Source organism: Artemia sp. Qi Xiang Cuo, chromosome 1, assembly GCF_049724085.1.
Source record: "Artemia sp. Qi Xiang Cuo chromosome 1, ASM4972408v1, whole genome shotgun sequence".
NCBI lineage: Eukaryota > Metazoa > Arthropoda > Branchiopoda > Anostraca > Artemiidae > Artemia > Artemia sp. Qi Xiang Cuo.
In genome coordinates, this window is record NC_142794.1 from 22,057,844 (window position 1) to 22,072,978 (window position 15,135).

The 15,135-nt window shown below is 35.6% G+C and overlaps 1 protein-coding gene across 1 annotated transcript in view; it reads right to left on the reverse strand.

Moving 5' to 3' along the window:
- Window positions 1–15,135, reverse strand: part of LOC148956118 (circadian locomoter output cycles protein kaput-like) — a 519,799-nt gene that overhangs the window by 54,583 nt on the left and 450,081 nt on the right. Inside the window, exon 8 of the mRNA XM_089094058.1 lies at window positions 6,249–6,355. Coding sequence (XP_088950184.1) covers window positions 6,249–6,355 — 107 coding nt within the window. The remainder of the gene's footprint in view (window positions 1–6,248; window positions 6,356–15,135) is intronic.

A 15,135-nucleotide genomic window follows, 5' to 3' on the forward strand; every position in this document is an offset into this window, starting at 1 on the left:
ATTAGAAGCTACAGTTATGACAGTGGTAAAAATAGCTCTGAAGCATGGGCGCTCCGAAAAGCGGATAAAAATTTGCTAGATGTTTTTCAGTGAAATTGCTTAAGGATTGTTCTGGGTACTGACTACTGGCTGACTGATTGTATTTCAAACAATAGGCTATACGAAAAATGTGGTGCAATACCGCTCTCTAGGGCTATAATGAAAGAAAGGTTGAGGTGGCTAGGGCACGTTGTGCGGATGAAGGGTGACAGACTGCCGAAGATTGATATTTTAGGCCAACCGTCTAGAGCTAAACGGAAAGAAGGTCGTCCCCGTCTGGGGTGGGAGGACGTCATAAAGAAAGATTTAAAGGAAATGGAAACTTCGTGGGCGGGTGTAAAAAGGGAGGCTTTGAATAGATCGGGATGGAGGAGGAGCGTGCGTAGCTGTGTTGGCCTCAGGCGGCTTGGTGCTGCAGTTAGTTTTTAGTAGTAGTAGCAGAAGTAGAAATGTGACGCTAAAATAAAAGAAAACATAGGTCAATCATAAATCTTGGCGCTTCTGTCAACAGGTCTAACTACTTTGTAGACCAGGTATTAGTTTTTTGTAGCATTTTTAGTATTTTTAGTATTTTCTATTTTATTTTAGTATTTTTAGTATTATTGTTTTTTAATTTTCTTATTATTTCTTTACTTCATTAGTTTTATTATTTTATTAGATTAGTATTTTAATTAGATTTATGGGAATAACAAAGGAGAAGGACTAATGACAATTTTTCATTCTTTTAAAAGAAGATTTAAGCTGTAGGAATATTTTACCTCTGATGAAAATAATTATAAACTTTGCAATACGAAAAATCCTGTTCAAGTTCAATTTACTACTGCTATAAGGTCAGATTTTAATCCTCTAATGGTGAGTCATGTTGTTTGGAATAAGTTGCCTGAATCAGCTCGAGGGTGCCACTCAATCGGTTTGTTTAAAATAGTGTTAAAAATTCTGTGGCTTCTTAGAAGTTATTTGGTACTTTCGCATTATATGGACCTCTCTAAAGAACAGGAAAATGAGCTCCAAAAAGAGGTCGACCCGAAACACATGTAACAGAAATTATTTTTACACCATCTTGTAGAGAAAAAAAAAATGAACAACATATCCATTTTTGCATTTTCTGAGTCAACGCAAAATAACCGTTTTTTGGCTTTTACTGCTATTTTTTCCATTATTCAAATAGAAATCGCAATTTTCGTGGGCACCGGCTTTTCTTGAACTGAAGTATGATTCCAACCCAAAATAACATGACAAGATCGAAACGAAGTCGGATTTAGCCTAAGAAGCACCATACAAAAAGTAACTGTATTTTTTCGACTTTTTTTGCCTAAAAAATACAATTTTCGTTGTAGCCCAATTTTCTTGACTGAAAGTGTGGTTCTGACGTAGAATCACGAGCTGAGACCGAAAATAGAATCAAATAGGTTGTTCACTGAACCAGAAAAAAATCGTAATCATTAATGAATGATCTACATTTTTTTAGAAAATAATTAGGGAAAGTGAATTACAAACCGAACTGGTTTTCAGTGGTCTGTATTGTAAATCACACTTAAAACACTCTTTGTATACTATTTAGGGTCAACCCATAGTGTCCAATCTTCACAGTCTATTAAATAGAATCAATCTTATAAAAAATACAAACGAGAGACTCAGAGTCCGACTAGTTACACAACTTCTTCATTTGGAATGGATTAACGACTAGGGTTCTAGTTTCTCTTCATCAGTGTTGCTGTCGAGTTTTGGACAGTTGGAACACATTGTTCTCGTGCAGGTTCTGCATGCTGAAGTACAAACTATGCCGTTTATAAAGCAGCTACACCTCGCTGAACTACACTGTACACGACAGGAGAAAACGCGACTTCACGATCTTTAGGAGCACACGCGGGGCAGGTGGTAGGTCAGTTGTTGATGGGTACAAGAAGTCATCTTTATTCTTCCTTCCCCCTTCCTCGGCTTTCAGTTCCGGATCAGGCTCCCCGGTCCACACCTGAACTTGATAAGAAACTCTATAGCTATGTTACTTGGCTGCATCAGAAGTTGGTGGCAGATGTTCTGGGTGAACAAAAGAGTTTGCCGTTGTCACTTTCTTTTCAAAAACTTCTCTGCGGAGTTTGTTCAAGTTCCCTCCTTTCGACGAACCGTATATAATCAGCAGGGCGTCATCACCAGCGGTCTTGATTTCCTCGTTCGAAGCGGACTTCTGCATGAACACTGCAGCTGATGTTCGGAAATCATTGTTTTCTATCAGCCTCTTCAGTGCAAGACCTTTTCCCACGCCGTGGATTCGCGAAGTAAAGTCACAACCTAACAGGGCGTGAGCAAAAAGGATCAGATGACAATTATCTTGTCCCAGCTTCTCTTTCAGGGTGTGTATGTCCCATATTCGGGGAGCTTTATTCGACTTTGGCTCACGTGCAAAGAATAGTTTCTTGCTTGACAAGTCACAGTGGTAGCATAAGAGAACCAATAGATCGGTATCGTCCCCGAACGCAGAAAACATTTGAGTTTTTCCAGTGTGAAGCTGAGGGGTCAACAGGGCAGCCACATAACAAGCAACACTCGTTAAACCTGAACTGTAAAGTACTCGACCGCAACTCACACTTGGCAGTGGAAATTTTAGCTAGCCACTCATCCTTTCGCCTTTGAGTGTCATTGTCAATGTTACGCCTGTGTGTATAATTTTTCTGCATACCTCATGGACCTTCTGTCCGGCAGTGACCACAACGGTATCCCTTCGCATTTGACTAGATTGGTTAATTCCGGCAGCTTCTTTCTGTGTAATAATTGTGTAATGTGAGTCGTCTTCGACATTTCTTTTGCAGATTCTGCAGTGCTCCAACTGAGTAAACATCTCGCTATAAAAAAAAGAGTTCAATAGAGTACTGTACCCAGGGCTGCCACAGGATCAAGTGGTGAAAATTAGGGACTTAGGAACCTCTTTTTAGTTGAAAAAGAAACCTCTCTAGGGACCATTCTGGATGCAAAATTGACCCCAAAAATCAAGTTTTCAGAAAGCTTTGAAAGAATAAGCAGTGACACATCAGCAAATGACACTTGACAAAGGAAAAAAATGGAAATGATCATTTGCAGACATCTCTCCATGATCAGAGGCCAAGTGATATTTAAGAAACAGACCACCTGAGAATCATCATGTCATGGGAGGAGCTTTTATCTTCTTTTTTTCTGAACGCTTTACCTTCCAATACAAAAAATCAGATACAAAAATATGATGAAAGAGATAAGGGTACGGTAACTAGAACACACAACCTATTTGTTTCCATTTTTTCGCACTACCTTCTACTGGAACAGAGATGCAGTTTTTAGACTTTTTTCTACCATTCGTTTAATATTTTCGGGCTAGAATCGGGTCATCATTTGAAGCTGGTTCTTACTTTCTGAGCTAGGGGTTTTGTCCAACTCGACAACATAATAACTGTTGCCGACTTCATCAAGGGTCATCTTCCGGAAATGGGGTCCAAGAGCTTCTTCGGTTTAAAAATTAGCGAACTTAGTTCGCCCGTTGGAGAAGCTTTTGACCACTGTATCTCTGAACATTTTTCCTAATACATATGCTATTCCGTCTGCGGATTTCCCAGAATAGTCAGACTCGATCAAATTGTATTTTACTCAATCAATAATAATTGAGCCGAGGAGTGAACGAAAAAAGAAAAATATAGAGAACGGGGAAGAGGTTCCCAACAGGAAGGATACAGAGCTTTAAACTAAATCAAGAAAAGGGACTTTAGGGACCTTTATCAATTCAAGGGACCAATAGGGACCTTCACTTGGTTTTAGGGACTTTTAGGGACTTTAGGGACTTTGTGGCAGCCCTGTGTACCTAATCCATCAATCGTTTGGTCCCTCACAGCTCTGAAGAATACCACAGGCTCATAATGCAAGTTAACCTGTCGTGATGATGAGGTCACCTGTTGGTACAAGGTGTATTTCAGGGGATGATTGTCTTCTCAATAGATGTCACTGTAAAAAAAAAAAAAAAAAAAACTTAAACTGACATAAAACATCAAAGAATTTGACACAACGCAGTATAGTACAATAATTTATCCTTTAAACTTTTAAAGTATTCAGTTCCGAACCACCATTATAAAAACCGACTCCTTACCTGCGCTAATCATTCATCAGAACACTAGCAGATTCACCGGAAAGTATTACTGGACTGTTAGATGGCGGAATTTCGAACAAAATTTTTTCTCGGGGTAGATGGCGAATTTAAATAAAGGTTATGACTGTCACTGACTGGAACTAGTTTTCTACTCGACTTTCTGCCATTACTTGAGGTCTTCGTCTAATTGATTTCTCAGTCAAATCTTGGGAATAAACTTTGAAATCTTTAAAACACTGAGTGATGAATGTGACGATTTTCATTTTTATTGTATTACTTAGCCTTCAAAGTGTCTTATACTAGTGCCTAGTTCAGGTATTTTTACGAACAACCGATCATTTGTTGAATAACAAGTGCCGATTGATTGTCTTTACAAAAATTGCCGCAACGTATATTGATGATAGTGAAACTTTTTTGTTTTGCACCAGACACCCAATCTGACTTCATTTTCTGTCTCAGCTTGTCATTTTGCACCAGAATCATACTTCATTTCAAGAAAAACAGTCGGATACTAAAATTATATTTTTTTTTCGGAAAACGTAAAAAAATTGCATTAAAAGCCAAAAAATGGTTATTTTGCGTCGACTCAGAATATGCGAAAATGGATATGTTATTCAGTTTTTTTTCTCTACAAGATGGTGTAAGAATCATTTCTGTTGCAATTTGTTTCGGGTCGAACCTCCATTTGCCTGTACTACTAGATGCTAAACGGGTGTTGAAAAACCCATTTTGATACAAGATGATTCAAGACACCGCTGAGAGAAATACTTTGTCTAGCGTGGTTTAATTGCGTATACGATATTAAACCGTGGTTTTTAGGAGTTTAGATGGGGAAAAAGGTACCTAGGTTAGGTTACATTAGGTTAGGTTAGGTTACGTATTTAATATATGCAATGCTTTGCCCCCCCCCATCCCCTCCTAATGTGCAAATATATAGCCCAAATATGTTTCTAAACTATTATATAGTCATCCTATTTTATTTTATTTCATTAGCATTAACCAAACTTGACTTTTTAGAAAGGCCCATATAGTGCGAAAGTACCAGTTATTATTATCTATTTATTTTTTTTCTCATTTTTTTTTTTTATTAAACTGTGGTTTTTAGGAGTTTAGATGAGGAAAAAGGTACCTAGGTTAGGATTACGTATTACGTATTTAATATATGCAATGCTTTGCCCCCCAACCCCTCCTAATGTGCGAATATATAGCCCAAATATGTTTCTAAACTATTATGTAGTCATCCTATTTTTATTTATTTCATTTGCATTAACCAAACTTGACTTTTTAGAAAGGTCCATATAATGCGAAAGTACCAGTTATTTTTATCTATTTTTTTTTTCTCATTTTTTTTATTATTTTTTGGAGTCTATTTAGTCTACTTAATTAATTTAGTCTATTTATTCTGCTTAGTTTTGTTTTCTATAGTTTTTAGTTTATTTATACTTTGTTTTCTTCTCCTTTTGCTCTTATGTCTGTGAGTATGTGATCATTTTAAATTTTCTTTTGTTTTTCTTCTCTGAGTAATTAACTCATATGTCTTTCCCCTTCTTTACAGGCCAATGAGCCTTTGGGGGAATATTAACATATCATATTGTATGTGTATCTAATGAAGAATAAATCTTATCTTAATATCCAACAGTCCAGTGTTTATAATCCCCCCTTTTTGTATTCTTCAGAGCGAGATGAGAGCGTCTTTTGATTTGTTTGCCATTTATAAATCTCTAATGGCTGTTTTAGTTGAAACAGAGCAATAATTTTATGTGTTCGAGAGCAGAGCGGATAAGAATAATAGAAAAAAAAAATTGGAATAGAAAAGTTTTAACAAACGTATCTTATGCAGAAATTACCGACTTATCTTCATCCTATTCCGTGCCTGTTATTGAATCTAGTATCAAATTACTTACTGTTTATACTCTAATGAAGGACATTTCAACTGATTAAAATTTCAATTTTACTCAGACCTTTTAGTATTAAAACACTGCCTAGTTCTACATTCCATAATTTTCTAGGCTGAAACGATCATGGCAACACTAGTCTTCTCTTGTATGGTGTCACCAAAGTATACTACATAACTATCAATACTACAAAAAGGGAAAAGACTCACTCATTTTCATTGCGACACCAACTAATGGCAGGTCATCTCTTGATATATAGCAAAGAGCAGATCTTCCCAGCACCTCACCAGCAAAGTATCCGGTAATTGTTGAGATTCTAGAAGAAGAATTGTAGATATAAACTATAATTATAATTATTATTCTTTTACATTTCTGATTTTTTTTTGCATTTTTTTTACAAGAAAAACCTTTTTTCCATTTCCGCTCTTGACAATCTAAAATAAAATATTTTGGGGATACCACACCAGTGCTTCATAAAACCTCATTTCTTCCCAGTAATTCACCAGTATATTACCCAGTAACTGTTGAGATTCTAAAAGAAAGAAAGACTGCAGATAAAGACTGCACTTCCCAGTACACTACCCCGTAACTGTTGAGATTCTAAAAGAAAGAAAGACTGCAGATATAAATAAACACAAACTAATATAATCATGAATATTATTTTTTTAATTTATTACATTGTACTGCATATTTCCAACCCCCCTCTCTCTTCAAAAACTTGCAAGGACCCTCTTGGGTATTAAAAAGAAACCAATTTAGAATCAACTAAAATATTTTGGGAATAACACATCAGTACTTTGCTTTACATCGCTTCTTCCCAGTACCCCACCAGCAAAATACACAGTAATTGTTGAAATTCTAAAATAAAGAAAGAAACAGAGAAAGATTGTGGATATAAATATGCAAAAGTACTATATCAGCATTATTCTTTCACATTTCTACAAGTAAAAAAACGAAAATAAAGAGCAAAGGGTTTAACATAGTAAAATGAATCAAGTATAAAAACAAGAGAACAGTAAAATTACGCTTCCCGAGGTTAAATAACTCTTCTTAATAGAAAGAAATGGATAGTTGGAATTCAATATCAGCGTTCAAGTTAATTCAGAAATTAAATAGCAATTGCTGGAGTAAAAACTTAGTTGTCGAATGAGCATCTAAATTTCTCCTTAGACAATTCCTCCAGAAAAATTTTGCAAATCAGCAATTGCTGGAGTAGAAAAAGTATGACGATCAACCATAACTTTGTTGTCGAATGAACACCTACAGCTGTCCTAAGACGATTCGTCTGGAAAATATTTAGCAAATTTTCTTCAGCTTTCCGAAGTACCCATGTTTCAAGTCGCAATTGACGAGACCGTAGCATTATAATGTTCCAATCTAAGTCAGAGACGTATTTTGATGTTTTTCAAAAGCTTTTCAACTACAAAAAACGCCACGTGTCATTGCTGTTCTACTTCTTACATCTTCACTACATGGACCATCTTTACTAATAATAGTACCCAGGTAAGTGAAGCTGTCCACTTCAGATGTCCATTTTCTCGTTATTTAACATCGCTTCTTCGCCGTCATTGCTAGACTAGCAACTTAGTCTTCTTAACTTCAATTTTTGAACCAATTCGTACACCTTGAACTCTCAAAACTTAAATAAAAAATTAATTTCGCTAGCATTTTTAACTTGTACGCGCAAAGAATACGCATAATTTAAATTTAGGATAATTTTACCTTCCCATTTGATTCCCTACTCTCCTGTAGCCTTTGCAACATTCCTTAGGATAAAATCCATCAAGATAATCCGAGTAAAGTGGAATAGGAGATATTCTTGTTTAATTCCTAATTCAACAAAGAACCAACTATTAACCTCAGTTTCTACCTCAACCACAGCAAACCAGCAATATTTCTCTCGTAAAAACCAGTTACCATTTTATTGCACTTATCTGGTATACCATACAAGGATACTACCTTCACTATAAGTTGAAACAAATTTATGTTCATAATTTTTAAAACTGAGGATTAAAGGGATGGATCCAATTATATAAGTAGCATATCCTTCTGGTCGCAAAATCGTATGTTTTGTAATAGAACACCAACTTTAAACTAATTCTCTTTTACTGATTGAAAAAAACTCAGATCTAGTCTCCCTTTTTTCTCTCTCTACCGGTCCTATTTCTAATTTCTCTTTGAATTATAGCTCGAGATGTCACCAGATTTCACTCGTGGGGAAAGGGATTGGAAGCCACATGTTAAAGACGGGTTGGTTGTTTATACGCACCATTTGTTTGAAAAAATTGACGTTCTACGAGTTTTTTGTGTCTTGCATCTTTTTTCCTTCCTTTTTCCTCGTATTTTGTTGTTTCCAACCGGTAAAATCAACTCATTTATTAAAAAAGCCATAAACCTTATAAATACTTTGCCAATATTTTTTTCTTCTACTAGTCTTATCAATTTTAGTGTACATTCTCTTGGTCTCCTTTCTTCACACCCCAACAAAAGCACACGAAATATGAATGTATTGAATCATCGTGCGCGTGAATAAAATCATGCGCATATTATTATATTAGTCTAGATGATGGTTGCAGCAGCAGTTGCCACCTAGTAAAGAGCGAACCACAGCCCATAGTAATCAAAAGTTGGAAAAATGTTTTCAAAAAAACTGTCTATTGAGAAAAAATTGCCATTTGACACTGAATCAGGAATGGAAACTATTGCTTCGGTTAATTTTAGATGTAAAAGTTTGTTGCAAAAATAAATTTTTTGGGATTTCGAAAAAGAGCACGAAATCACTTGAAAATGTTGTCAGATCGAAATAAAAAAGTATGACATTAGGTTCAGCTTTGTCCAGAACCCATTGTAAGTTGATTTAACTCCTCTACAATGAACACCAGGCAAAAACACTTTTTTGCAAGAATAGCACTGATCTGTCTCCTTTTTTTCTTTCTTTTTTTTCTAGAAGGGCTAGGGGGTGGACAGAGCATCATAGAGAGGTGTGTAATAGCTTTATTCTAGTTTTGATTATTTAGCTTATTTTAAGAATAATAGAAAATTAAGTTTAAGGCTAGCCTACCTAGTTTCACTTTAAAGGATTTATGCTTAATAAGGCCTATCATCTATCTTGCTTTTTATTTATTCCTTTAAACGTGCTAAAAGCTTTTTTTTTTTTTAGTTGCAATTTTTGTTTGCAAAAAAGGCTAAATATTTGCAATTATGTTCAAGTGAATTATGATTATAAATGTTCCTGGCTTGTGTGATTAGGAATTCAGCTTGTTAGGCTGTCAAAGTAATGTACGTTACATTAGTTTGAGTTCATGTATTGATTAAAATGCTTAGATTGTGTGATAAATTTTGTTCTCTATGTAGTAGGCTACCGCTAGACTAGCCCATACACCTAGGATGACATTCGATTTTATTTTTCAGAAAAATAATAGTTGAGTGACGTATTTTTAAAGACACCTGTAAGCTTCAACTCATTTTTCCAAATATCCCTTCCTTATTGTAGAGAGCCCCTGGCACCAGCTCAAGCAATGCACCAAATAATCTGCTTTAACTCCGAAAAGCGGGCAAGTATATCTGTCTTCATTGGAAAATCTTTTTTTAGAATATCTTTTAAATCTTGGCAGACAATTAGCATCCACAACGTCAAGTATCTAGCTGCTAAATTCAGCTTAAGGTAGAACTCCTGCCCATTAACCATCTTAACATCTTTATAAAACTTTAATGTTTCTGATGGTTTTTTTTTATCTGCTCACTCTGTTTTTGGGTCATTTGATTCCCTAGTATTATCTTAGTCTCATTCTCCCATTTTTTATTTATGTCCATTGGTCCTCTACCTTCATTCCAAACAAAAGAAAACCCTGTTTTGTCTAAAATCTTTTATTTTTAGTAGCCATGATCTTTTTCCCCTACGAAAGTAATTCTTCATAAGCTGCCTTAAGCAACCTGTCACTCGGTAACTGGATGACTCTCAGTCAAAACTTAATCACTGAAACTAGTCTGTGATTTTTTAGTGGCCATATACCTAGAAAGAATTGTTTTCTGACTTCAAACTGTCCAAATACTTTACCCCCTCTCTTATGTGCAAATATATATCCCAAATTACATATTTCCCATATATTTTGTCACTTGTCTTTGTCTTGTCTCGCGCTAGGTTGAAAAAACTAACAAAGAAACCAGATTGTTCTTGAGTTTTATACCGCGTAAACTTGAGTGAGTTGCACATAATACACAAGTATCAAAATTCCTTTCCCCTAAAAAAAAATTCAAATAAAATTCTAAAATTTGGAAAGCCTTATTTTCCATGGGGGTATTTTCTGGGGGAGGGGTATTTACCGGGAGGTGTTTTCCACGCAGGGTGGGTATTTACCGGGGATATTTTTCACGGGGAGGGGGGGGGTAATCGCCGGGGAAGGGGTGGTAAACACCTAGAAACATCAGTAATATCCCAGGAAATATTAGGGTATTAAGTTGAAACTCGTAGCCTTTGATGGGTAAGACTAAACTTAATGCAAATTATATATTTGAAATCAGCAACATAAGCAAATTCTTTTGATATTTCTATTGGTATAAAAATTCCATTTTTTAGAGTTTTGGTTGCTATTGAGCCGGGTCATTCCTTGCTTACAGTTCGTTACCACGAACTGTTTGATAAGAAGACAAAAGCCGTCCAAAATGTAGCAGCCAATTAAGTTGTAGCTTGTAATTATCAATGCTTGACTTTTCTTCTCACTTTCTTTTTTTTCTTTTTTTCTGGATTTTTTACCAAAACGTTCTGTAAATATACTGTTTCTACTATACTGTCATACGGAGCATAAAGAACAGTGTGGGGTCAAATGAATTGGGCATCAGAAGAGTTCAGACCTTAGAAAATTTGTTTGCTTAACTTTGAAAATGTTGAGTAAAACGTTGTTGAAAAAATTATAATATTGGTTTATTTTCTAGCAACTCGCAGTTTTGGTTCATTTTCAAGTCTTGGAACAGTAAAAACTGCAGCGTAAGACCAGTATAAGGACACAGACACTCTTCCTTTACCCTGGTGAAAGTGACACCTGGTGAAAGTGGTTATATTTCTTTCAGGTATAAAATGTCTAGCCTACCATATACTGCGCCATCAGACTTATTCAATTGTTTCCCATCTATATTATTTGTTAAATTTAAAAACATATTAAAAACTTAATTCTAAGTTTCTGATACGCTGAGTAGGAAAATTAAAATGGAAAAACTATTTATACAAGCTTAATTTTAAGCTTATAATTGAAAAATAATGCAAAAAATCTATAATTCAGTAGGTTGCACTTCAGAATAATTTAAATGCTTCTTTGAAAGTCCAAAATATTTGTCTTAACCAGAAAATTGGGGGTTAAAAGAAATGAGAGGAAAAAAATAAACTATTATCACTAACTTGCATTTTACATTATAGTTAGAAGATGAAAAATAGAAAACTGTAAAATTAGTGTAATGCACCCTCTTCATTCAATAATAGCTGGACTGTCAAGGCACGTAGTATTATTAGCGAATCGAAGTTGCAACGCAAATTCTAAAATTGCAATTTAAACCATCATATGCATTGGACATCGTCACAAACATTTTAAAACTCTCACCACTGGATAATTTTAATTGAATCTGATGGTGCCAAAAAGATATGATACAGGGTAGGCTATTCATTTGTTTTTCTTTTATATCTTTCGGCTGATTCACAGAATAATCATTTGCCTGTATTCAATTGTTAAAAATATTGACATTGTCGTGAACAATAGACACTATTAACTTTAGATTAACTAGAGATTAACACTAGAGATTATTAGCACTAGAGACTATTAACACTAGAGATTAACTTTAAAGTTTTCTTATAAACAAGATTTAAAGTGAGTAACTTCTCTTCCTGTTTTACATAAACCCACCGCTAACAAAAGTAATACTTAAAAATATAATCTTTAGTTCTAAGAATCAACAGGCTAACTAAACTTTTCAGATAAGCAAGCATTATGGTGACCAAAGAGCGAGCTAAAAAGAAGAAACATCAAGAATATAATCAACGTCGAGCTACTGAAACATCCAGTACCAAAAAACAATATTACCAAAAGAAAAGAAATAGTATACTGGAAAATCTTAAAAATTAATTCAAGAATAATGAGAAGACTGCTAAAAGGGACAGAACCAGAGCACATTTAAAAATGGTAACAAAGATGGCTTCTGATGCAGATTTTAAGAATAGGAACAGCCAAGCTACTAAAGACAGAGAGAAAAAAAGATATATAACGGATGAAAACTATCGAAAAGGAAAGACAGATAAAACCAAAGAGTGTTCCAAACAGCGTTATCGTAATGACGAGTGTTACCGCATGCCAGTAAGAAAAAGAGTTTTAGATAAATACAGAAAAGATGAAAGCTACCGGAATAAGTATAGAATAATAGTAGCTAGTACAATAATGAATAGATACTGAACTGAAGAAAGCTATTGGAATAAGTATTGAAAAATAGTAGCTAGCAGAATAATGAATAGATACTGGAGTCATGAAAGCTACCAAGAAATAAGAGTTCTGCAAGGTTGTATCAAGCAACCTATAGAGATAATATTAAAGAGCATGAGAAAAAAAATATGAGAGAGTAAAATCTTACAAAAACGCAAGGTCAGAATTGCGAAGCTTTAGTCAGACACTTCCAGGAACAATTGACGAGGCTTGTCAGCCAATCAAGCATGGTCAAAATAAACTTTTCAGGAAGCTTGTTTAATCTAGGATGGAAAATGATAGTTTGCGTACACGTAAAATGATTTTCAAATAAGGAAAACATCGTCAGAGATTTGTCCAGAAGTCCAAAAAAATGGCAAAAATGCAAGCTGATCTGGATAAACTGCAAAACATTTTAAACATGCATTATGGTGAGCATGAAAAATATTCGAAAACGGAGATCAAGCTTTTCTTTGAAAGAGCAGATGCGGTTGTAAACTTGGCTAGCAATTCATTGGCTAAACTCCACAGTAACAATCAGAAGAAATGTTATAAGTTTAACGAAAAGCTTCCAAGCTCTGGATCGGCAACAGTGGAACAGTTTACACATGCAATGGACAATTTGACACAGCATTGTCAATACAAAGAGGCATGTTATTACGAAACCACATACGTAAATTTTGGCAGAATAAATTGCAGTTGCTTTGATGGCAACAGCGATATCTATACGGCAATACCTGTGGACAGCAGTGGGAAAGCGATATTTTTCAATTCTGGCCAAAATAAGGTTGTTAGAGTCCTCAATAAATGTAGGTGTACAACTGAAGATCATTTTGATATAGCCCATATTTCTGGAATGACTTCTCAAGACACTAGCATCTCTACTATTGATTCAAGCAAATGCGAATATGGAGAAACAAGTGGAACTTCTGCTAGCGCAGCTGAACATTAGCCAAACAATTTTTTATCTCTGAAGACAAGATGTACTGAATAGTCCCAGATATTTATTCAAACAGAGATTGACACTGTATCTGACAAGGGGAGTTTGATGACAGAAGCGAGCGAAGTCAGCTTCAATGATTTCGGTAAAAGTCCTAACCAAATTTATACAGAACCAATAACCTGGCGCTGCCACCCCGATATATGCAAGCTACATGAAATTGATATTGAAGTTTGCCAAATTCGTTTTGAAAACCTTGGTAAAACTATAGAAGTCCAGGTGCCGACAGATACAATCTTGAAGTACTACCTTGATAGTATGGGTCAGTGTCAAATAGTTATAAGTACGTAAGAGAATATGGGCACTCATTGTACTGCAGCCCTGACAATGGATGCCATAGCTTCTTGCGGTCTTTAAGGGCACTAGCTCCACATTTCCGTGTGTTGGCCACCTTCGCTAATGATGTATACAAGACAGTATCGAAATGCAGAATTGAGCAGGTAAAGCTGTAGACCAAAATAAAACCTCTGAGATCACATTCGAACAGGAAAGGATTCGGTGCGATGTTGAACACAGTACTGAGACAGGTGCAGCATTCGATTCCAGAAGATGACAGATAAGAACTTAAGGATTGTACTGGATGGATAGAGGATGTCAGATTCATTAGAAATCTGCGATTACTGTGCTACTAAAATGATGAAAAGCCAGGAAAATGTCCGAACTGCACTGAATAATCTCCAAGTACAGAACATCCCAGAATGCATGTCGTCTGAACAAGTTTGAATTGGCGATGATACGATTTGTGATGCCATGTCTTACTATTATTAGACTTGGGAAAGTAACTGCGTTGAAGAGACCTAGAACGAAACTTACTGACGCTCTTAAAGACGGAATAGTATGCTTACCTGTTGATGTGCAAGCAAATGCAGACGTTGAACCCGAAAACCACTAAACATCAACAGTTTTGTAATTCTTGTTAATGGTCAGCCAACTTACAGTAAGAATGTTTGGACAGCATTAATTGATTTGAGAAAAGTGCATGAAGCATTACTATGGTTAAAAGAGAATAACAGTCTTTATAGGACAACACTCGCATACACCTTAGAGGATCTAAATGAGATCCTTGAAACTCTTTTGGCTGGAAGAGCAGTCGGTGTCGATGAGTCACCTGAAATACCGGACGGTTCTTTTCTTGAGAAACTGGCAAGTAGTGCAAAAGCTGAATTGGTTGAACATTTTTCTGTACAACCACTTAATACAGCAGTTCCTAAGGACCTTATGGATGATTTTAAGAATAAAAAAGATCTTGATATCGACCAGTTTCAGCTTAAGAAGCTAAGAGGTGAAAGCGAGGACCTATTTCAGAAAGATATTGATCTTAAAGTCTTTCCAAATCTTTTTCCGAATGGTAAAAATGGCATGCGTGACATAGCAAGAACTTTTCAAATGAGGAATGCAGAATAAATAAAGTGCAGGCTTCTTAGCAGACACACGAAGTTTCGTCATTATAAACAATACCTGTTTCATAATTTTCAACTACAAGAGCTTTCTTCGATGTGAAATAGCGTTGGTCACATGTTACGTACTGTAAAACCAAACCGAAACGGTCGCCAGTTTAAGGACAGGCTTCATTCCCGAGATGGAGAAATGGAAGGAACTTTGTTTTCAGTTCCGTCCAAAATCAGACGATCTCGGCAGTATTTTCAGTCACTGTCT